This window comes from Salvelinus fontinalis, chromosome 8 (assembly GCF_029448725.1).
Source record: "Salvelinus fontinalis isolate EN_2023a chromosome 8, ASM2944872v1, whole genome shotgun sequence".
In the NCBI taxonomy this organism is placed as follows: domain Eukaryota; kingdom Metazoa; phylum Chordata; class Actinopteri; order Salmoniformes; family Salmonidae; genus Salvelinus; species Salvelinus fontinalis.
The window spans coordinates 47,775,824-47,802,053 of NC_074672.1; the positions used below are offsets into that span (position 1 = coordinate 47,775,824).

At 41.1% G+C, this 26,230-nt stretch overlaps 1 protein-coding gene across 1 annotated transcript in view; it reads right to left on the reverse strand.

Annotated features, from left to right (window-relative positions):
* The window catches only part of irak1 (interleukin-1 receptor-associated kinase 1), a 126,065-nt gene that overhangs the window by 70,451 nt on the left and 29,384 nt on the right, over nucleotides 1-26,230 (reverse strand). The window contains exons 7-12 of the mRNA XM_055932733.1: nucleotides 23,341-23,455; nucleotides 22,552-22,664; nucleotides 17,201-17,411; nucleotides 12,812-12,883; nucleotides 12,354-12,662; nucleotides 11,722-12,139 (exon numbers count right to left, since the gene is read on the reverse strand). Of these exons, the coding sequence (XP_055788708.1) occupies nucleotides 11,722-12,139; nucleotides 12,354-12,662; nucleotides 12,812-12,883; nucleotides 17,201-17,411; nucleotides 22,552-22,664; nucleotides 23,341-23,455 (1,238 nt within the window). The remainder of the gene's footprint in view (nucleotides 1-11,721; nucleotides 12,140-12,353; nucleotides 12,663-12,811; nucleotides 12,884-17,200; nucleotides 17,412-22,551; nucleotides 22,665-23,340; nucleotides 23,456-26,230) is intronic.

A 26,230-nucleotide genomic window follows, 5' to 3' on the forward strand; every position in this document is an offset into this window, starting at 1 on the left:
CAGTACTGGAGTAAACTACCACTGAAATAACAGAACTGCTACTGGAGTAAACTACCACTGGAATAACAGTACTGCTACTGGAGTAAACTACCACTGAAATAACAGTACTGTAACTGGAGTAAACTACCACTGGAATAACAGTACTGCTACTAGAGTAAACTACCACTGAAAAAACAGTAATGGAGTAAACTACCACTGAAATAACAGTACTGTTACTGGAGTAAACTACCACTGGAATAACAGTACTGCTACTGGAGTAAACTACCACTGAAATAACAGTACTGCTACTGGAGTAAACTACCACTGAAATAACAGTACTGCTACTGGAGTAAACTACCACTGAAATAACAGTACTGCTACTGGAGTAAACTACCACTGAAATAACAGTACTGCTACTGGAGTAAACTACCACTGAAATAACAGTACTGCTACTGGAGTAAACTACCACTGAAATAACAGTACTGCTACTGGAGTAAACTACCACTGAAATAACAGTACTGCTACTGGAGTAAACTACCACTGAAAAAACAGTACTGCTACTGGATTGAACTACCACTGAAATAACAGTACTGTTACTGGAGTAAACTACCACTGGAATAACAGTACTGTTACTGGAGTAAACTACCACTGAAATAACAGTAATGGAGTAAACTACCACTGGAATAACAGTACTGTTACTGGAGTAAACTACCACTGAAATAACAGTAATGGAGTAAACTACCACTGGAATAACAGTACTGCTACTGGAGTAAACTACCACTGAAATAACAGTACTGCTACTGGAGTAAACTACCACTGAAATAACAGTACTGGAGTAAACTACCACTGAAATAACAGTACTGGAGTAAACTACCGCTGGAATAACAGTACTGTAACTGGAGTAAACTACCACTGGAATAACAGTACTGTAACTGGAGTAAACTACCACTGGAATAACAGTACCGCTACTGGAGTAAACTACCACTGGAATAACAGAACTGTTACTGGAGTAAACTACCACTGGAATAACAGAACTGTCACTGGAGTAAACTACCACTGGAATAACAGTACTGCTATTGGAGTAAACTACCACTGAAATAACAGAACTGGAGTAAACTACCACTGGAATAACAGTACTGTCACTGGAGTAAACTACCACTGGAATAACAGTACTGTAACTGGAGTAAACTACCACTGGAATAACAGTACTGTCACTGGAGTAAACTACCACTGAAATAACAGTACTGGAGTAAACTACCACTGAAATAACAGTACTGTAACTGGAGTAAACTACCACTGAAATAACAGAACTGGAGTAAACTACCACTGGAATAACAGTACTGCTACTGGAGTAAACTACCACTGAAAAAAACAGTACTGTTACTGGAGTAAACTACCACTGAAACTACAGTACTGTTACTGGAGTAAACTACCACTGAACTACCACTGGAATAACAGTACTGCTACTGGAGTAAACTTCCACTGGAATAACAGTACTGTTACTGGAGTAAACTTCCACTGGAATAACAGTACTGTTACTGGAGTAAACTACCACTGGAATAACAGTACTGTTACTGGAGTAAACTACCACTGGAATAACAGTACTGTTACTGGAGTAAACTACCACTGGAATAACAGAACTGGAGTAAACTACCACTGGAATAACAGTACTGTTACTGGAGTAAACTACCACTGGAATAACAGAACTGGAGTAAACTACCACTGGAATAACAGTACTGGAGTAAACTACCACTGGAATAACAGTACTGTTACTGGAGTAAACTACCACTGAAATAACAGTACTGTAACTGGAGTAAACTACCACTGGAATAACAGTACTGGAGTAAACTACCACTGAAAAAACAGTACTGCTACTGGAGTAAACTACCACTGGAATAACAGAACTGGAGTAAACTACCACTGGAATAACAGTACTGGAGTAAACTACCACTGGAATAACAGTACTGCTACTGGAGTAAACTACCACTGGAATAACAGAACTGGAGTAAACTACCACTGGAATAACAGTACTGGAGTAAACTACCACTGGAATAACAGTACTGTTACTGGAGTAAACAACCACTGGAATAACAGTACTGTAACTGGAGTAAACTACCACTGGAATAACAGTACTGGAGTAAACTACCACTGGAATAACAGTACTGGAGTAAACTACCACTGAAATAACAGTACTGCTACTGGAGTAAACTACCACTGAAATAACAGTACTGCTACTGGAGTAAACTACCACTGGAATAACAGAACTGGAGTAAACTACCACTGGAATAACAGTACTGGAGTAAACTACCGCTGGAATAACAGTACTGTTACTGGAGTAAACTACCACTGGAATAACAGTACTGTTACTGGAGTAAACTACCACTGGAATAACAGTACTGTTACTGGAGTAAACTACCACTGGAATAACATAACAGAACTGGAGTAAACTACCACTGGAATAACAGTACTGGAGTAAACTACCACTGGAATAACAGTACTGTTACTGGAGTAAACTACCACTGGAATAACAGTACTGTAACTGGAGTAAACTACCACTGGAATAACAGTACTGGAGTAAACTACCACTGAAAAAACAGTACTGCTACTGGAGTAAACTACCACTGGAATAACAGAACTGGAGTAAACTACCACTGGAATAACAGTACTGGAGTAAACTACCACTGGAATAACAGTACTGTTACTGGAGTAAACTACCACTGGAATAACAGTACTGCTACTGGAGTAAACTACCACTGGAATAACAGTACTGTTACTGGAGTAAACTACCACTGGAATAACAGTACTGTTACTGGAGTAAACTACCACTGGAATAACAGAACTGGAGTAAACTACCACTGGAATAACAGTACTGTTACTGGAGTAAACTACCACTGGAATAACAGTACTGTTACTGGAGTAAACTACCACTGAAATAACAGTACTGTTACTGGAGTAAACTACCACTGGAATAACAGTACTGTTACTGGAGTAAACTACCACTGGAATAACAGAACTGGAGTAAACTACCACTGGAATAACAGTACTGTTACTGGAGTAAACTACCACTGGAATAACAGTACTGTTACTGGAGTAAACTACCACTGGAATAACAGTACTGTTACTGGAGTAAACTACCACTGAAATAACAGTATTGTAACTGGAGTAAACTACCACTGGAATAACAGTCCAGTCAGGTCTGCTACTGGAGTAAACTACCGCTGGAATAACAGTACTGGAGTAAACTACCACTGAAATAACAGTACTGTAACTGGAGTAAACTACCACTGGAATAACAGTACTGCTACTGGAGTAAACTACCACTGAAATAACAGTACTGGAGTAAACTACCACTGGAATAACAGTACTGCTACTGGAGTAAACTACCACTGAAATAACAGTACTGCTACTGGAGTAAACTACCACTGAAACTACAGTACTGTTACTGGAGTAAACTACCACTGGAATAACAGTACTGTTACTGGAGTAAACTACCACTGGAATAACAGTACTGGAGAAAACTACCACTGAAATAACAGTACTGTTACTGGAGTAAACTACCACTGGAATAACAGTACTGCTACTGGAGTAAACTACCACTGGAATAACAGTACTGTTACTGGAGTAAACTACCACTGGAATACCAGTACTGTTACTGGAGTAAACTACCACTGGAATAACAGAACTGGAGTAAACTACCACTGGAATAACAGTACTGGAGAAAACTACCACTGAAATAACAGTACTGTTACTGGAGTAAACTACCACCGGAATAACAGTACTGCTACTGGAGTAAACTACCACTGGAATAACAGTACTGTTACTGGAGTAAACTACCACTGGAATACCAGTACTGTTACTGGAGTAAACTACCACTGGAATAACAGAACTGGAGTAAACTACCACTGGAATAACAGTACTGTTACTGGAGTAAACTACCACTGGAATAACAGTACTGTTACTGGAGTAAACTACCACTGGAATAACAGTACTGTTACTGGAGTAAACTACCACTGGAATAACAGTACTGTTACTGGAGTAAACTACCACTGGAATAACAGTACTGTTACTGGAGTAAACTACCACTGGAATAACAGTCCAGTCAGGTCTGCTACTGGAGTAAACTACCACTGGAATAACAGTACTGGAGTAAACTACCACTGGAATAACAGTACTGGAGTAAACTGCCACTGAAATAACAGTACTGTAACTGGAGTAAACTACCACTGGAATAACAGTACTGCTACTGGAGTAAACTACCACTGAAATAACAGTACTGGAGTAAACTACCACTGAAATAACAGAACTGCTACTGGAGTAAACTACCACTGGAATAACAGAACTGTTACTGGAGTAAACTACCACTGGAATAACAGTACTGCTACTGGAGTAAACTACCACTGAAATAACAGTACTGTAACCGGAGTAAACTACCACTGGAATAACAGTACTGCTACTAGAGTAAACTACCACTGAAAAAACAGTACTGGAGTAAACTACCACTGAAATAACAGTACTGTTACTGGAGTAAACTACCACTGGAATAACAGTACTGCTACTGGAGTAAACTACCACTGGAATAACAGTACTGCTACTGGAGTAAACTACCACTGAAATAACAGTACTGCTACTGGAGTAAACTACCACTGAAATAACAGTACTGCTACTGGAGTAAACTACCACTGAAATAACAGTACTGCTACTGGAGTAAACTACCACTGGAATAACAGAACTGTTACTGGAGTAAACTACCACTGGAATAACAGAACTGTCACTGGAGTAAACTACCACTGGAATAACAGTACTGCTATTGGAGTAAACTACCACTGAAATAACAGAACTGGAGTAAACTACCACTGGAATAACAGTACTGTCACTGGAGTAAACTACCACTGGAATAACAGTACTGTAACTGGAGTAAACTACCACTGGAATAACAGTACTGGAGTAAACTACCACTGAAATAACAGAACTGTTACTGGAGTAAACTACCACTGGAATAACAGTACTGTTACTGGAGTAAACTACCACTGGAATAACAGTACTGTTACTGGAGTAAACTACCACTGGAATAACAGTACTGTTACTGGAGTAAACTACCACTGGAATAACAGTACTGTTACTGGAGTAAACTACCACTGGAATAACAGTCCAGTCAGGTCTGCTACTGGAGTAAACTACCACTGGAATAACAGTACTGGAGTAAACTACCACTGGAATAACAGTACTGGAGTAAACTGCCACTGAAATAACAGTACTGTAACTGGAGTAAACTACCACTGGAATAACAGTACTGCTACTGGAGTAAACTACCACTGAAATAACAGTACTGGAGTAAACTACCACTGAAATAACAGAACTGCTACTGGAGTAAACTACCACTGGAATAACAGAACTGTTACTGGAGTAAACTACCACTGGAATAACAGTACTGCTACTGGAGTAAACTACCACTGAAATAACAGTACTGTAACCGGAGTAAACTACCACTGGAATAACAGTACTGCTACTAGAGTAAACTACCACTGAAAAAACAGTACTGGAGTAAACTACCACTGAAATAACAGTACTGTTACTGGAGTAAACTACCACTGGAATAACAGTACTGCTACTGGAGTAAACTACCACTGGAATAACAGTACTGCTACTGGAGTAAACTACCACTGAAATAACAGTACTGCTACTGGAGTAAACTACCACTGAAATAACAGTACTGCTACTGGAGTAAACTACCACTGAAATAACAGTACTGCTACTGGAGTAAACTACCACTGGAATAACAGAACTGTTACTGGAGTAAACTACCACTGGAATAACAGAACTGTCACTGGAGTAAACTACCACTGGAATAACAGTACTGCTATTGGAGTAAACTACCACTGAAATAACAGAACTGGAGTAAACTACCACTGGAATAACAGTACTGTCACTGGAGTAAACTACCACTGGAATAACAGTACTGTAACTGGAGTAAACTACCACTGGAATAACAGTACTGTCACTGGAGTAAACTACCACTGAAATAACAGTACTGGAGTAAACTACCACTGAAATAACAGTACTGTAACTGGAGTAAACTACCACTAAAATAACAGAACTGGAGTAAACTACCACTGGAATAACAGTACTGCTACTGGAGTAAACTACCACTGAAAAAACAGTACTGTTACTGGAGTAAACTACCACTGAAACTACAGTACTGTTACTGGAGTAAACTACCACTGAACTACCACTGGAATAACAGTACTGCTACTGGAGTAAACTACCACTGGAATAACAGTACTGTAACTGGAGTAAACTACCACTGGAATAACAGTACTGCTACTGGAGTAAACTACCACTGAAATAACAGTACTGTTACTGGAGTAAACTACCACTGGAATAACAGTACTGTTACTGGAGTAAACTACCACTGAAACAACAGTACTGCTACTGGAGTAAACTACCACTGGAATAACAGTACTGTTACTGGAGTAAACTACCACTGGAATAACAGAACTGGAGTAAACTACCACTGGAATAACAGTACTGGAGTAAACTACCACTGGAATAACAGTACTGTTACTGGAGTAAACTACCACTGGAATAACAGTACTGTAACTGGAGTAAACTACCACTGGAATAACAGTACTGGAGTAAACTACCACTGAAAAAACAGTACTGCTACTGGAGTAAACTACCACTGGAATAACAGAACTGGAGTAAACTACCACTGGAATAACAGTACTGCTACTGGAGTAAACTACCACTGAAATAACAGAACTGGAGTAAACTACCACTGGAATAACAGTACTGGAGTAAACTACCACTGGAATAACAGTACTGTTACTGGAGTAAACAACCACTGGAATAACAGTACTGTAACTGGAGTAAACTACCACTGGAATACCAGTACTGTTACTGGAGTAAACTACCACTGGAATAACAGAACTGGAGTAAACTACCACTGGAATAACAGTACTGTTACTGGAGTAAACTACCACTGGAATAACAGTACTGTTACTGGAGTAAACTACCACTGGAATAACAGTACTGTTACTGGAGTAAACTACCACTGGAATAACAGTACTGTTACTGGAGTAAACTACCACTGGAATAACAGTACTGTTACTGGAGTAAACTACCACTGGAATAACAGTCCAGTCAGGTCTGCTACTGGAGTAAACTACCACTGGAATAACAGTACTGGAGTAAACTACCACTGGAATAACAGTACTGGAGTAAACTGCCACTGAAATAACAGTACTGTAACTGGAGTAAACTACCACTGGAATAACAGTACTGCTACTGGAGTAAACTACCACTGAAATAACAGTACTGGAGTAAACTACCACTGAAATAACAGAACTGCTACTGGAGTAAACTACCACTGGAATAACAGAACTGTTACTGGAGTAAACTACCACTGGAATAACAGTACTGCTACTGGAGTAAACTACCACTGAAATAACAGTACTGTAACTGGAGTAAACTACCACTGGAATAACAGTACTGCTACTAGAGTAAACTACCACTGAAAAAACAGTACTGGAGTAAACTACCACTGAAATAACAGTACTGTTACTGGAGTAAACTACCACTGGAATAACAGTACTGCTACTGGAGTAAACTACCACTGGAATAACAGTACTGCTACTGGAGTAAACTACCACTGAAATAACAGTACTGCTACTGGAGTAAACTACCACTGAAATAACAGTACTGCTACTGGAGTAAACTACCACTGAAATAACAGTACTGCTACTGGAGTAAACTACCACTGAAATAACAGTACTGCTACTGGAGTAAACTACCACTGAAATAACAGTACTGGAGTAAACTACCACTGAAATAACAGTACTGTAACTGGAGTAAACGACCACTGGAATAACAGAACTGTTACTGGAGTAAACTACCACTGAAATAACAGTACTGCTACTGGAGTAAACTACCACTGAAAAAACAGTACTGCTACTGGAGTAAACTACCACTGGAATAACAGTACTGCTACTGGATTGAACTACCACTGAAATAACAGAACTGGAGTAAACTACCACTGGAATAACAGTACTGGAGTAAACTACCACTGGAATAACAGTACTGTTACTGGAGTAAACAACCACTGGAATAACAGTACTGTAACTGGAGTAAACTACCACTGGAATACCAGTACTGTTACTGGAGTAAACTACCACTGGAATAACAGAACTGGAGTAAACTACCACTGGAATAACAGTACTGTTACTGGAGTAAACTACCACTGGAATAACAGTACTGTTACTGGAGTAAACTACCACTGGAATAACAGTACTGTTACTGGAGTAAACTACCACTGGAATAACAGTACTGTTACTGGAGTAAACTACCACTGGAATAACAGTACTGTTACTGGAGTAAACTACCACTGGAATAACAGTCCAGTCAGGTCTGCTACTGGAGTAAACTACCACTGGAATAACAGTACTGGAGTAAACTACCACTGGAATAACAGTACTGGAGTAAACTGCCACTGAAATAACAGTACTGTAACTGGAGTAAACTACCACTGGAATAACAGTACTGCTACTGGAGTAAACTACCACTGAAATAACAGTACTGGAGTAAACTACCACTGAAATAACAGAACTGCTACTGGAGTAAACTACCACTGGAATAACAGAACTGTTACTGGAGTAAACTACCACTGGAATAACAGTACTGCTACTGGAGTAAACTACCACTGAAATAACAGTACTGTAACTGGAGTAAACTACCACTGGAATAACAGTACTGCTACTAGAGTAAACTACCACTGAAAAAACAGTACTGGAGTAAACTACCACTGAAATAACAGTACTGTTACTGGAGTAAACTACCACTGGAATAACAGTACTGCTACTGGAGTAAACTACCACTGGAATAACAGTACTGCTACTGGAGTAAACTACCACTGAAATAACAGTACTGCTACTGGAGTAAACTACCACTGAAATAACAGTACTGCTACTGGAGTAAACTACCACTGAAATAACAGTACTGCTACTGGAGTAAACTACCACTGAAATAACAGTACTGCTACTGGAGTAAACTACCACTGAAATAACAGTACTGGAGTAAACTACCACTGAAATAACAGTACTGTAACTGGAGTAAACGACCACTGGAATAACAGAACTGTTACTGGAGTAAACTACCACTGAAATAACAGTACTGCTACTGGAGTAAACTACCACTGAAAAAACAGTACTGCTACTGGAGTAAACTACCACTGGAATAACAGTACTGCTACTGGATTGAACTACCACTGAAATAACAGTACTGTTACTGGAGTAAACTACCACTGGAATAACAGTACTGTTACTGGAGTAAACTACCACTGAAATAACAGTACTGGAGTAAACTACCACTGGAATAACAGTACTGCTACTGGAGTAAACTACCACTGAAATAACAGTACTGCTACTGGAGTAAACTACCACTGAAATAACAGTACTGGAGTAAACTACCACTGAAATAACAGTACTGGAGTAAACTACCGCTGGAATAACAGTACTGTAACTGGAGTAAACTACCACTGGAATAACAGTACTGTAACTGGAGTAAACTACCACTGGAATAACAGTACTGCTACTGGAGTAAACTACCACTGGAATAACAGAACTGTTACTGGAGTAAACTACCACTGGAATAACAGAACTGTCACTGGAGTAAACTACCACTGGAATAACAGTACTGCTATTGGAGTAAACTACCACTGAAATAACAGAACTGGAGTAAACTACCACTGGAATAACAGTACTGCTACTGGAGTAAACTACCACTGGAATAACAGTACTGTAACTGGAGTAAACTACCACTGGAATAACAGTACTGTCACTGGAGTAAACTACCACTGGAATAACAGTACTGTAACTGGAGTAAACTACCACTGGAATAACAGTACTGTCACTGGAGTAAACTACCACTGAAATAACAGTACTGGAGTAAACTACCACTGAAATAACAGTACTGTAACTGGAGTAAACTACCACTGAAATAACAGAACTGGAGTAAACTACCACTGGAATAACAGTACTGCTACTGGAGTAAACTACCACTGAAAAAACAGTACTGTTACTGGAGTAAACTACCACTGAAACTACAGTACTGTTACTGGAGTAAACTACCACTGAACTACCACTGGAATAACAGTACTGCTACTGGAGTAAACTACCACTGGAATAACAGTACTGTAACTGGAGTAAACTACCACTGGAATAACAGTACTGCTACTGGAGTAAACTACCACTGAAATAACAGTACTGTTACTGGAGTAAACTACCACTGGAATAACAGTACTGTTACTGGAGTAAACTACCACTGAAACAACAGTACTGCTACTGGAGTAAACTACCACTGGAATAACAGTACTGTTACTGGAGTAAACTACCACTGGAATAACAGAACTGGAGTAAACTACCACTGGAATAACAGTACTGGAGTAAACTACCACTGGAATAACAGTACTGTTACTGGAGTAAACTACCACTGGAATAACAGTACTGTAACTGGAGTAAACTACCACTGGAATAACAGTACTGGAGTAAACTACCACTGAAAAAACAGTACTGCTACTGGAGTAAACTACCACTGGAATAACAGAACTGGAGTAAACTACCACTGGAATAACAGTACTGCTACTGGAGTAAACTACCACTGAAATAACAGAACTGGAGTAAACTACCACTGGAATAACAGTACTGGAGTAAACTACCACTGGAATAACAGTACTGTTACTGGAGTAAACAACCACTGGAATAACAGTACTGTAACTGGAGTAAACTACCACTGGAATAACAGTACTGGAGTAAACTACCACTGGAATAACAGTACTGGAGTAAACTACCACTGAAATAACAGTACTGCTACTGGAGTAAACTACCACTGGAATAACAGAACTGGAGTAAACTACCACTGGAATAACAGTACTGGAGTAAACTACCGCTGGAATAACAGTACTGTTACTGGAGTAAACTACCACTGGAATAACAGTACTGTTACTGGAGTAAACTACCACTGGAATAACAGTACTGTTACTGGAGTAAACTACCACTGGAATAACAGTACTGTTACTGGAGTAAACTACCACTGGAATAACATAACAGAACTGGAGTAAACTACCACTGGAATAACAGTACTGGAGTAAACTACCACTGGAATAACAGTACTGTTACTGGAGTAAACTACCACTGGAATAACAGTACTGTAACTGGAGTAAACTACCACTGGAATAACAGTACTGGAGTAAACTACCACTGAAAAAACAGTACTGCTACTGGAGTAAACTACCACTGGAATAACAGAACTGGAGTAAACTACCACTGGAATAACAGTACTGGAGTAAACTACCACTGGAATAACAGTACTGTAACTGGAGTAAACTACCACTGGAATAACAGTACTGGAGTAAACTACCACTGAAATAACAGTACTGCTACTGGAGTAAACTACCACTGGAATAACAGTACTGTTACTGGAGTAAACTACCACTGGAATAACAGTACTGTTACTGGAGTAAACTACCACTGGAATAACAGTACTGTTACTGGAGTAAACTACCACTGACATAACAGTACTGCTACTAGAGTAGGCTATTTGAGTACTCTTTCCATCCCTGTTGTTGAACATGACCTAAAAGGTTTCAACGGCCACTGACGGAGTAAAACTAAAATCCCCAAATGACTGCAGCCCTCGTGGAGTTGAGCCGTGCACCCTGCCCCTGGGCTCTGACACAACTAATCCTCTTACCTGACGCTGAGCACGGTGAACCGGAGCGTAACCGTCTGGCCGGTGAAGACCAACCACACGGCACGGAGGTCTGGGGCTCTGATCTGGTGTCACTATGGGGGAGCTGGGAGGGAGGAGCACAGTACTGGGAATAACCTTGGCTCTCGTCTGATTCACATGGACCAAGGAAGGAGGAAGAGGAGGAGGGAGGGAGGACCGAGGACGGGTGTGGCGAGATGGAGTAGGGGTGTGGAGGGCAGTGGTACGTGTCTTCCAGTGGACCCACTTTTGACAGAACGTCTGTAAGGCAGTCTATACATGAGTCTATGGATGATTGAGGAGGTTTGGGGAAGGACTGGTGAGAAGGAGGAGAAGAGGAGGACACGGCTTTGTCAGAGGCCTTCAAACTGGTACGGATGTCTTGAAGCACCTGGAATACCTAGGAGTCATGTCACAATTAGGGTTGGAGTCAAGTCCATTTCAACTCAGGAGAGTACACTGAAATTTACAATTCTCTTCGATGCTTTTCAATGAGTGAAATTGGAATTTGGTTTTAACTTTCTGAATTGACTGGAATTTAAATTTAAATTGAGCCTGGTCACAATACGTTCTACACTTGTTTAAAATCACACGGTGACAAGTAGTAGTAGTACCTCGGTCATGGGGGGTCTTCTCTTCCCCCGGGCCTCCAGACAGCGACAGGCTAGAGTAGTCAGGTCCAGGGAGCCGTGTGGGGCCGGAGAAACGGAGCCTGGACCTGCCGTACACACCGTGGATGGGCTAGAAAGAGAGCTTCCCGTCCCTTTCACCGTCAGTCTAGGGTCCAGGTGCTTCTGCCAGATATGTGTAACGGCTGGAGGAATACTAGACTGTTCCTGGGTTACTCTCTCTGAACTCCTCTTCGACCTCCCTCTGGCCTGATGACCTTCGTCGACATCTTCAGCCTCCTTCACCAGGTCTTTCTGAAGAGGAAAATTATAGAAGACGTTTTTTTTTTTTTTTAAACGGCCAGACATGACAACGTTATACAGACTGCAGCACATCTGATCAGCGTGTCCGTGTGGCTAGTGGTTCACGGGTCTTTTAAGAGTATCAACTGCGTCGGCCTCACCAGGTAGACAGCTTTGGATTGGCTGGCGTCCACTTCTAAAGCTCTACGACCAGTCAGGGCCTCCAGCAGCACCTGAGCAAGAGAAGACAAGGTGATTGTGTGACGTCACATCTATCAGGTCATTGAAACAGTAGTTTTGGTGGTCATCTATGTTGTGTGTATCTGTAGGTCTGTGAGCATTGCATAGTACAGTAGTACATTAGTATAGTAGAGTAGTATAGTACAGCAATAGTGTAGTAGAGTACAGTAGTACATTAGTATAGTAGAGTAGTATAGTACAGTAATAGTGTAGTAGAGTACAGTAGTACATTAGTATAGTAGAGTAGTATAGTACAGTAATATAGTAGAGTAGTATAGTACAGCAATAGTGTAGTAGAGTACAGTAGTACATTAGTATAGTAGAGTAGTACAGTAATAGAGTAGTATAGTACAGTAATAGTGTAGTAGAGTACATTAGTATAATAGAGTAGTATAGTACATCAATAGTGTAGTAGAGTACAGTAGTACATTAGTACAATAGTATGGCACAGTAATATAGTATAGTGGTATAGTAGAGTAATACATTAGTATAGTAGAGTAGTATAGTACAGCAATAGTGTAGTAGAGTACAGTAGTACATTAGTACAATAGTATAGCACAGTAATATAGTAGAGTAGTATAGTAGAGTAATACATTAGTATAGTAGAGTAGTAGAGTAAAGTAATATAGCAGAGTAATATATTAGTATGGTTGAGTAGCACATTAGCGTAGTGGAGTAGTATAGTACAGTAGTACATTGGTATAGTAGTATAGTACAGTAATAGAGTAGTATAGTACAGTAATAGTGTAGTAGAGTACAGTAGTACATTAGTATAGTAGAGTAGTACAGTAATATAGTAGAGTAGTATAGTACAGCAATAGTGTAGTAGAGTACAGTAGTACATTAGTATAGTAGTATAGTACAGTAATATAGTAGAGTAGTATAGTACAGTAATATAGTAGAGTAGTATAGCACAGTAATACATCAGTACAATAGTATAGTACAGTAATATAGTAGAGTAGTATAGTACAGTAATATAGCTGAGTAGTATAGCACAGTAATACATCAGTACAATAGTATAGTACAGTAATATAGTAGAGTAGTATGGTAGAGTAATACATTAGTATAGTAGAATAGTATAGTAAAGTAATATAGTAGAGTAGTATAATAGAGTAGTACATTAGTATGGTTGGGTAGTACATTAGTGTAGTAGAGTAGTATGGTACAGTAAGTGTAGTAGAGTACAGTAGTACATCAATATAATAGAGTAGTATAGTACAGAAATAGAGTAGTATAGTACAGTAGCACATTAGTAGAGTAGTATAGTACAGTAATATAGTACAGTAATATATTAGTATAGTAATATAGTACAGTAGTATAGCACAGTAATATAGTAGAGTAGTATAGTACAGTAGTACATTAGTATAGTAGTACATTAGCATAATAGAGTAGTACATTCGTGTAGTACATCAGTATAGTAGTATAGTAAAGTAATATAGTAGAGTAGTACATTAGTATGGTTGAGTAGTGCATTAGTGTAGTAGAGTAGTATAGTACAGTAATAGAGTAGTGGAGTACAGTAGTACATTAGTATAGTATTATAGTACAGTAATATAGTAGAGTAGTATAGTACAGTAATATAGTAGAGTAGTATAGTACAGTAGTATAGCAGAGTAGTATAGTACAGTAATATATCAGAGTAGTATAGTGCAGTAATATATTAGTATAGTAATATAGTACAGTAATATAGTAGAGTAGTATAGCACAGTAATAGAGTAGAGTAGTATAGTACAGTAGTATAGTACAGTAGTACATTAGTATAGTAGTACATTAGCATAATAGAGTAGTACATTAGTGTAATACATAAGTATAGTAGTATAGTAAAGTAATATAGTAGAGTAGTACATTAGTATGGTTGAGTAGTATAGTACAGTAATAGAGTAGTGGAGTACAGTAGTACATTAGTATAGTATTATAGTACAGTAATATAGTAGAGTAGTATAGTACAGTAATATAGCAGAGTAGTATAGTACAGTAGCACATTAGTAGAGTAGTATAGTACATTAATATATTAGTATAGTAATATAGTACATTAGTAAAGCTGAGTTGGACATTAGCGTAATAGAGTAGTCATTAGTATAGTATAGTAGTATAGCACAGTAATATAGTAGTATAGTACAGTAATACATTACCATAGTAATATAGTAGAGTAGTATAGTAGAGTGGTACACCAGTATAGTAGAGTAGTACATTAGTGTAGTAGAGTAGTATAGCACAGTAATAGTGGAGTACAGTAGTACATTAGTATAGTACAGTAGTATAGTACAGTAATATAGTAGAGTAGTATAGTACAGTAATATAGTAGAGTAGTATAGTACAGTAATATAGTTGAGTAGTATAGTACAGTAATATAGTAGAGTAGTATAGCACAGTAATAGTGGAGTAGTATAGTACAGTAGTACATTATTATAGTAGAGTAGTACATTAGTAGAGCAGTATAGCACAGTAATATAGTAGAGTAGTATAGCACAGTAGTACATTAGTATAGTAGAGTAGTATAGTACAGTAATCGAGTAGTATAGTAGTACAGTAGAGTAGTATAGTACAGTTGCACACCAGTATAGCATAGCAGTATAGTACAGTAATAGAGTAGTATAGCACAGTATTACATTAGTATAGTAGTATAGTAAAATAGCACAGTAGTATAGTACAGTAGTACATTAGTATAGTAGAGTAGCACATTATTATAGTAGAGTAGTACATTAGTATAGCAGAGTAGTATAGTACAGTAATATAGTAGAGTAATATAGCACAGTAGTACATCAGTATAGTATGGTAGCATAGTACAGTAACATTGTAGAGTAGTAGGGTAGTATAGTGCAGTAGTACATTAGTATAGCAGAGGAGCACAGTAGTATAGTAGAGTAGCACATTAGTATAGTAGGGTAGTATAGTAGAGTAACACAGTAGAGTAGTTTAGTACAGTAGTACATTAGTATAGTAGAGTAGCACATTAGTATAGCAGAGTAGTATAGTACAGTAATATGGCGGAGTAGTATAGTAGAGTAGTACATTGGTATAGCGGAGTAGTATAGAACAGTAATAGAGTAGTAGAGTACATCAGTACATTAGTATAGTAGTATAGTGGAGTAGTAGTAGTATGCAGTAATATAGTAGAGTGGTATAGTAGGCCATTAGTATAGTACAGTAGTACATTAGTATAGTAGATTAGTATAGTGGAGTAGTATAGTACAGTAATATACTAGAGTAATATAGTAGAGTAGTATAGCAGTATAGCACAGTAGTACATTTGTAGAGTAGCACATGAGTATAGTAGAGTAGTACATTAGTATAGTAGTATAGCACAGTAACACAGTAGAGTAGTACATTAGTATAGTAGAGTAGTACATTAGTATAGTAGGGTAGTATAGTAGAGTAACACAGTAGAGTAGTATAGTACAGTAGTACATTAGTATAGTAGAGTAGTACATTAGTATAGTAGAGTAGTACATTAGTATAGTAGAGTAGTACATTAGTATAGTAGGGTAGTATAGTAGAGTAACACAGTAGAGTAGTATAGTACAGTAGTACATTAGTATAGTAGAGTAGTACATTAGTATAGTAGAGTAGTACATTAGTATAGTAGAGTAGTACATTAGTATAGTATTATAGCACAGTAACATAGTAGAGTAGTATAGAGCAGCACATTAGTATAGTAGATTAGCACATTAGTATAGCAGAGTAGTATAGTACAGTAATAGAGTAGTAGAGTACAGTAGTACAGTAGTATAGTAGTATAGTGGAGTAGTATAGTACAGTAATATAGTAGTAGAGTACAGTAGTACAGTAGAGTAGTATAGCGGAGTAGAGTAGTATAGAACAGTAGTACATTAGTAGTACAAGGGGTGGCTGGTAGCCTAGTGGTTAGAGTGGAGGGGCCACAGGTAGCCTAGTGGTTAGAGTGTTGGACTTGTAACCGAAAGGTTGCAAGATGGAATCCCCGAGCTGACAAGGTAAAAATCTGTCATTCTGCCCCTGAACAAGGCAGTTAACCCACTGTTCCCCTGAACAAGGCAGTTAACCCACTGTTCCCCTGAGCAAGGCAGTTAACCCACTGTTCCTAGGCCGTTATTGAAAATAAGAATTTGTTCTTAACTGACTTGCCTAGTTAAATAAAGGTTAAATAAATTAGTAGAGTACAGTAGCATAGTATAGCAGAGCAGTATAGTACAGTTGTACATTAGTATAATAGAGTAATGTAGCCTAGTACAGTAGTATATAATAGTAGAGTGCAGTAGTATTCTATTATATACTACTATGCTACTGTACTAGGCTACTGTATAATGGTACTGTGTGTGCTTTCCTCCTACCACTCCAAAGCTGAAGATGTCAATGGCTACTCCCAACGCTCCTGTTTTGAGGTATTCGTCAGGTAAGTACGCCTGTGTTCCCCTCACTGTCTTGGTATAGGCTACCGTGGTGGTTCTACCAGCTGTCCTACTACTGGAGCTACAGCAGAACCGGGCCAGGCCAAAGTCCCCCAGCTTAGGCTCCAGGTGCTCGTCTAGTAGGATGTTCGAGCTGGAAGAAGAAGACAGATGGTCGGAGTGGGATTGATCAAAAAAAAAAAAAAAAAAAAAAAAACAGCATTTAGGATCAATGCAAACTTCAGTTATTTATTGTGCCAAGTTTTCCTACAAAAAATGTCCGAGCATCAGCTGTAGATCTGTCACCACCTGGTTAATTCTTCTAGGGGCTAATTTCTCATTGCCTGGTGACTCAGCCTGATTTAACAGAGCAGGCTACCCTTTGCCTGGTGTCCCAGCCTGAATTTAACAGAGCAGGCTACCTCTTTGCCTGGTGTCCCAGCCTGAATTTAACAGAGCAGGCTACCCTTTGCCTGGTGTCCCAGCCTGAATTTAACAGAGCAGGCTACCTCTTTGCCTGGTGTCCCAGCCTGAATTTAACAGAGCAGGCTACCTCTTTGCCTGGTGACTCAGCCTGAATTTAACAGAGCAGGCTACCTCTTGCCTGGTGACTCAGCCTGAATTTAACAGAGCAGGCTACCTCTTGCCTGGTGTCCCAGCCTGAATTTAACAGAGCAGGCTACCTCTTTGCCTGGTGTCCCAGCCTGAATTTAACAGAGCAGGCTACCTCTTTGCCTGGTGACTCAGCCTGAATTTAACAGAGCAGGCTACCTCTTGCCTGGTGACTCAGCCTGAATTTAACAAAGCAGCCTACCTCTTTGCCTGGTGCGCAGTGAGAGTCGAGTAGAGACGAACGGATTCGGTTCAGTCAGTCTTCCTGATGAGCCTTAGCCAGCTAGCTAGTTCAGTCAGTCTTCCTGATGAGCCTTAGCCAGCTAGCTAGTTCAGTCAGTCTTCCTGATGAGCCTTAGCCAGCTAGCTAGTTCAGTCAGTCTTCCTGATGAGCCTTAGCCAGCTAGCTAGTTCAGTCAGTCTTCCTGATGAGCCTTAGCCAGCTAGCTAGTTCAGTCAGTCTTCCTGATGAGCCTTAGCCAGCTAGCTAGTTTATAGATGTGGCTACAAACTTCAGTGACAATTAGAAACGTGTCTGCCAAAGTTGGGACTTTGGATCGTGTTCAGAATCATTTTGTTTCGATCTGAGTTATTGCTATTTTTTTAAGTTTTATTTTACTAAAATATAGACGTTAATTTAATGCTGTAGTTGTACATTTTCTGTGAAAATCACTATTATCACTTTAGCTGTCAACCTGGCCTGCTATTGGCTACACTATTGTAAGAAATTGTAATAGATCCTGGAAACTAGTAATAACAACATTTCAACATAAGCCATCTTTTATACAAAATACACATACTCCTCATTTCTCTTGTACATATGCTGGACTCATTAAGACACCAACTACAGACACACACAATTCCCCTCCCCCATGATAACCACAGACACACACAACTCAAGGTTGGAGCACAAAACAAAGAACTATCTCAGGAACCAATGGAACGTTGACACCAGGCCGGATCAGGACTACCCAAGACCCAGATCGACCAATCGGAAGGCCAGACTACCAGATTAACCTACTTTGCTTGTTGTCTATATAAAACTGTACAACTGTTTAAACTGCCTCTTTTCCGGACGATTTCATACTAATCAGACAGAAAGAGCCGTGCCGCACGCTTTGCCTAATATTTTTACACTTGAATAAATCTGCCTTATTATACAATTATCCACCTCGTCCTATGTCTCCTCTTGTTCTCCTGTCTCCAGTAAACGTTTTATCAACACTATCTAGCTACGTCCCTCTCCTTACTGGCCTGCTATTGGCTACAGTATCTAGCTACTTCCCTCTCCTTACTGGCCTGCTATTGGCTACACTATCTAGCTACTTCCCTCTCCTTACTGACCTGCTATTGGCTACACTATCTAGCTCCTTCCCTCTCCTTACTGACCTGCTATTGGCTACAGTATCTAGCTACTTCCCTCTCCTTACTGACCTGCTATTGGCTACACTATCTAGCTACACTACTTCCCTCTCCTTACTGACGAGACATTGGCTACAGTATCTAGCTACTTCCCTCTCCTTACTGACCTGCTATTGGCTACACTATCTAGCTACACTACTTCCCTCTCCTTACTGACCTGCTATTGGCTACACTATCTAGCTACTTCCCTCTCCTTACTGGCCTGCTATTGGCTACAGTATCTAGCTACTTCCCTCTCCTTACTGACCTGCTATTGGCTACACTATCTAGCTACTTCCCTCTCCTTACTGACCTGCTATTGGCTACAGTATCTAGCTACTTCCCTCTCCTTACTGACCTGCTATTGGCTACAGCATCTAGCTACACTACTTCCCTCTCCTTACTGACCTGCTATTGGCTACACTATCTAGCTACTTCCCTCTCCTTACTGACCTGCTATTGGCTACACTATCTAGCTACACTACTTCCCTCTCCTTACTGACGAGACATTGGCTACAGTATCTAGCTACTTCCCTCTCCTTACTGACCTGCTATTGGCTACACTATCTAGCTACTTCCCTCTCCTTACTGACCTGCTATTGGCTACACTATCTAGCTACACTACTTCCCTCTCCTTACTGGCCTGCTATTGGCTACACTATCTAGCTACACTACTTCCCTCTCCTTACTGACGAGACATTGGCTACAGTATCTAGCTACTTCCCTCTCCTTACTGACCTGCTATTGGCTACACTATCTAGCTACACTACTTCCCTCTCCTTACTGACGAGACATTGGCTACAGTATCTAGCTACTTCCCTCTCCTTACTGACCTGCTATTGGCTACACTATCTAGCTACACTACTTCCCTCTCCTTACTGACGAGACATTGGCTACACTATCTAGCTACTTCCCTCTCCTTACTGACCTGCTATTGGCTACACTATCTAGCTACACTACTTCCCTCTCCTTACTGACCTGCTATTGGCTACACTATCTAGCTACTTCCCTCTCCTTACTGACCTGCTATTGGCTACACTATCTAGCTACTTCCCTCTCCTTACTGACCTGCTATTGGCTACACTATCTAGCTACACTACTTCCCTCTCCTTACTGGCCTGCTATTGGCTACAGTATCTAGCTACTTCCCTCTCCTTACTGACCTGCTATTGGCTACACTATCTAGCTACTTCCCTCTCCTTACTGACCTGGACATTGGCTACACTATCTAGCTACACTACTTCCCTCTCCTTACTGACCTGCTATTGGCTACACTATCTAGCTACTTCCCTCTCCTTACTGGCCTGCTATTGGCTACACTATCTAGCTACACTACTTCCCTCTCCTTACTGACCTGGACATTGGCTACACTATCTAGCTACACTACTTCCCTCTCCTTACTGACCTGCTATTGGCTACACTATCTAGCTACACTACTTCCCTCTCCTTACTGACGAGACATTGGCTACAGTATCTAGCTACTTCCCTCTCCTTACTGACCTGCTATTGGCTACACTATCTAGCTACACTACTTCCCTCTCCTTACTGACGAGACATTGGCTACACTATCTAGCTACTTCCCTCTCCTTACTGACCTGGATATTGACTACAGTATCTAGCTACACTACTTCCCTCTCCTTACTGACCTGCTATTGGCTACACTATCTAGTTACTTCCCTCTCCTTACTGGCCTGCTATTGGCTACACTACTTCCCTCTCCTTAATATGGCAAGGGGATCGAAGGACACTTTGCTCCATGTTGTTGTGTGGCCAGCTAGCAGTGCAAACTCTCCCCATTGAGCAGTAGACTATCACGGTGAAATCCAGATGGTTACTAAATACCAATATTACAAGTTATTTCTCGTGTAGGAAGTTATCCTACTCGAAATAAAATCAAGTGGGATTGAAAAAATAAATAAACTGTCCACGTTAGCTAACGCTAACGACGTGATACAGCTGCCTGGTGGGAAGCAACTGCAGGTCGGTAAGCACTAGCCCCTTCACCAGACCGTACTGCTTGGCTCCGGAAGACCTGTTGTCCGGAGCCAAGAGGCTAGCAAGCACCTCGATACAACACCGTTGGTTATTACTTTAGCTGACTGACATGTCACGGTGACATCAATATCGTGACCAATACTACAAGTTAATTCTCACTCACCCATCAAAATAAACATCACTTTATTTTACAAGTTTTAACTAGACCATTTTGCTTTTGCCAGCTAGCCAGTGTAAACTAGTTAGCTGGGAAGGGCTCATCAGGATGACTGACTGAACTAGCTAGCTGGGAAGGTCTTATCAGGATGACTGACTGAACTAGCTAGCTGGGAAGGTCTCATCAGGATGACTGACTGAACTAGCTAGCTGGGAAGGTCTCATCAGGATGACTGACTGAACTAGCTAGCTGGGAAGGTCTCATCAGGATGACTGACTGAACTAGCAAGCTGGGAAGGGCTCATCAGGATGACTGACTGAACAAGCTAGCTGGGAAGGGCTCATCAGGATGACTGACTGAACTAGCTAGCTGGGAAGGGCTCATCAGGATGACTGACTGAACTAGCTAGCTGGAGAGGTCTCGTCAGGATGACTGACTGAACTAGCTAGCTGGGAAGGTCTCATCAGGATGACTGACTGAACTAGCTAGCTGGGAAGGTCTTATCAGGATGACTGACTGAACTAGCTAGCTGGGAAGGGCTCATCAGGATGACTGACTGAACTAGCTAGCTGGAGAGGTCTTGTCAGGATGACTGACTGAACTAGCTAGCTGGGAAGTGCTCATCATGATGACTGACTGAACTAGCTAGCTGGGAAGGGCACATCAGGATGACTGACTGAACTAGCTAGCTGGGAAGGTCACATCAGGATGACTGACTGAACTAGCTAGCTGGGAAGGGGCTCATCAGGACGACTGAACCCAATCCATTCGTCTCCACTCAACTCTCAGCTGCTCGACATATGTCATCAATTTGGGCACCAGGCGTTTCTGTATAGCCTCTCCCTCCTAGAAGTCGTTTGTGTGACTTCAAAATGGAGGGGTGTTGTACCAAAATGCATCAGCGATTGGATCATCTCTTACAAATCTAACCAATCAGAATATCAAAGTTGATAACACCGTGTAGGCCGCCTCTGGCCCAACCCATCTGTGTCTGGGACCAATCACAACGGTCAGAATGTGTTCACATTCTAGAAATCATCGGGGAGGAAGGCAAAAATCCAGAAGAACGATGGAAAAGAAAAAGGTCAGTTTGCAGAGCGATGTGAATGGGTAGCCAGGAAAAGCTTACCTCTTGATGTCTCCATGTATGAGCTGCGGAGAGGATGAGTGGAGGAACTGAATGGCTCTGGCTGTGCCCAGCAACACACCGACACGCTGTGGCCAGAAGAGGGCAGCACTGGCCTGAGGGAGAGGCACACACACACAGTCAACACACACCAACACATATTTTCCAGGTTCAATCCTCGTGTCATGTCCTCCTTTCTCAATGTTTAATGTCTCAATAGCAGTCCCCGTCCCGATAGCAGTCCCCCGTCCATCTCGATAGCAGTCCCCACCCGTCTCCTTTCTCAATGTTTAATAACCTGTCTCGATAGCAGTCCCCGTCCCGTCTCGATAGCAGTCCCCGTCCCGTCTCGATAGCAGTCCCCCGTCCCGTCTCGATAGCAGTCCCCCGTCCCGTCTCGATAGCAGTCCCCCGTCCCGTCTCGATAGCAGTCCCCCGTCCCGTCTCGATAGCAGTCCCCCGTCCCGTCTCGATAGCAGTCCCCCGTCCCGTCTCGATAGCAGTCCCCCGTCCCGTCTCGATAGCAGTCCCCCGTCCCGTCTCGATAGCAGTCCTCCGTCCCGTCTCGATAGCAGTCCTTCGTCCCGTCTCGATAGCAGTCCCCCGTCCCGTCTCGATAGCAGTCCTCCGTCCCGTCTCGATAGCAGTCCTTCGTCCCGTCTCGATAGCAGTCCCCCGTCACGTCTCGATAGCAGTCCCCCGTCACGTCTCGATAGCAGTTCCTGTCCGTCTCGATAGCAGTCCCCAGTTAACGTTCTTTAGTTTTAAAGATATGAAGAATAAAAGACTGACCTGGTTGTGCAGCTGGTCTTCCAGAGAACCGTTGGGCATGAAGACATAGAGCAGACAGTAGGTTCCTTGTCCAACACTGTAGCCCACAAAGTCCACTATATTGGGATGTCTGTATCTGGGCGGGGAAAGGCAGAGTATTTTTGTTTGTTGCTAAACCTACAATAGAGCCGCATCTTACAATGAAGAAGAAACTTTTCAGATGTATTTTTTTTTGCCCTTCTTACATCAGCTGATATCTCAAAGTGCTGTACAGAAACCCAGCCTAAAACAGCAAGCAATGCAGGTGTAGAAGCACGGTGGCTAGGAAAAACTCCCTCCTCAACAATAGGAGGGAGAAACAGAGCATATAGGCAGAGTAAAGACAGAAGAGCATATAGGCCGAGTAAAGATGACCTGCTTGGCAGAAGAGAGACTAACCACAGCAGAAGAGAGACTAACCACAGCAGAAGAGAGACTAACCACAGCAGAAGAGAGACTAACCACAGCAGAAGAGAGACTAACCACAGCAGAAGAGAGACTAACCACAGCGGACCAGCTAAAGCCTGAAGAGGACAGTATAAAGGGAACTTCTGATTCTCTAGGCCTGTCTCCACCTGGGCTTTTCATGGTCAGGCTTCCCGTATGACGATACGGAATACAGTCTGATGTACGTGGAATAGGGGAGACTAGGGCTGGGGCTGACCCCATTTAGTCCACTGGTCGATTGTTTGGTCGATAGGTTGTTGGTCGACCAATAATGTTTTAGTCGAGCAGTTGCAACAACAACAAAAATGTATTGATTGACGCCTGTCAGAGTGGACTAATCCATTGTAGAGGCCTGTCTCAGTGGACTAATCCATTGTAGAGGCCTGTCTGAGTGGACTAATCCATTGTAGAGGCCTGTCTGAGTGGACTAATCCATTGTAGAGGCCTGTCTCAGTGGACTAATCCATTGTAGAGGCCTGTCTCAGTGGACTAATCCATTGTAGAGGCCTATCTCAGTGGACTAATCCATTGTGGAGGCCACGGGGATGACACACCAGTATCACATTTACTGTTAATTACCATAATTTCTAATCTACAATGTTTGTTTGGTTACCATAATTTATGTTAAAGCATTTAATATATAATTATTACTAGGGATGCACAATATATCGGTGAACATATCGGAATCGGCCGATATTAGCTAAAAATGCCATTATCGGTATCGTCCCGATGTTTGGTTCAACACCGATGTTAAAAACCAATGTCAAAGCTACCATGCATACCTATATAATGTAGGTACATGACGTAATGACGCCCACAGTGTCTACTGTGTGGATCGACCAGTCAACAGGTCGAGCACTCATTTGAAAGTATGAAAATTTCAGCAAGACAACAAAGGCAAAATTCATTAAAGCCAAGATAATGGAACTCATTGTCCTTGACAATCAACCGCTCTCTGTCGTGGGTGATTTTGGCTTTCGCCGACTGGTCGAGCACCGGTACATACTACCAAGTGCGCTATTTTTCAGATGTTGCCCTACCGGAGTTGCACAGTAATAGCGTCACTGCTTTTAGCTGCTATTAGCTTCATGACATTTATACTATGGAACGCGGTTTGGGTCTTTGCGTGTCAAAAAAGATACAGTAGCACTGTCAAAGCTGTACAAAAAAGTCACCGGCCACGAACAATGTGTTTACAATACCGCATTGTTAATAAAGCATAATTTGTTCAACCGCAACTTCTGGGGTAGCTAGCTTTAGCTTGGTACCTAGCTAGCACCAATACAACTAGCCTGAAAACAATGACCAGTAGAAACTGCAGCCATTTTCATTATTCTTAGCAATAACTTTGGAATCATTGTGAGTAAGTATAAGCTAGGTTGCCTCTTGTTGTTCGCCTTTTGAAATTGAACTTCAGTTCATGAAAATAAATAGCTAGCCAGCTACTTAACCCTGTTGCCCAAAGCTAACGTTATAAGCAGCCATCTAGCTTCATCTGGCTAGTGAGAAACAACTGGACCGGGTTATGTGTTGTGAAGCTAGCCACAATAAGGATTAGGCACAAGAGTGAAATTTGCGGTTTGCCTTCAAAATAAAAGTATGTCATTGACAGTGACGCAAATGAATACAAATAGTAGAATTATGCCATACTTTTACTTTGAAGGATAACCGCAAAGTCCACTATTGTGGCTAATCCTTATTGTGGCTAACTTCACATTGATGCGTCTGACCACCATTAATCAAATAAGAACTGTCTTTAAAAAAAGCTAGCTAGCTCATGGATGCAAACAATGTTCTTCCCCAAAAACATTGCAAAACGACATCGGTTTCAGTTGTTATATTTAGCTAGCTAACTATATAGCTAGGTGTCATCTAAAATAACCCTAATTTACATGACCAGCACAGTAGGTGCGCGAGACAACTTTATCAGCATCATAGCATACGTGTCGATGAATCGTTTTGACATATGAAATACGAGTGAGTGTAATCAAATGTGTAATAACTACTTTAAAAAAATTATGAACGCGTTAAATTATTATATGACGTGCAGTCATATTCAGGTCCTGATTGGTCAACAAGCTTATTTCACACGTCAAATAGTGTCATTTGATGTGAATCTTTTTTGACACGCAAAGACCCAAAAGGCGTTCCATAGAATTCCTGGTTGAGAATGAAACGACTGAACAACGAAACAGCAAGTAAGTGAAAGAAATAGGTTTTGATTGTGTTTTACTGGTAATGGGGCCGGCCATACGTAAATGCCAACAAAATAACTTTTTGGTCAGTGTGGCGTGTGTGTAACCTTTATTTAACTAGGCAAGTCAGTTAAGAACACATTCTTAGTTACAACGACGGCCCGGACGACGCTGAGCCAATTGTGTGCCGCCCTATGGGACTCCCAATCACGGCCGGATGTGATACAGCC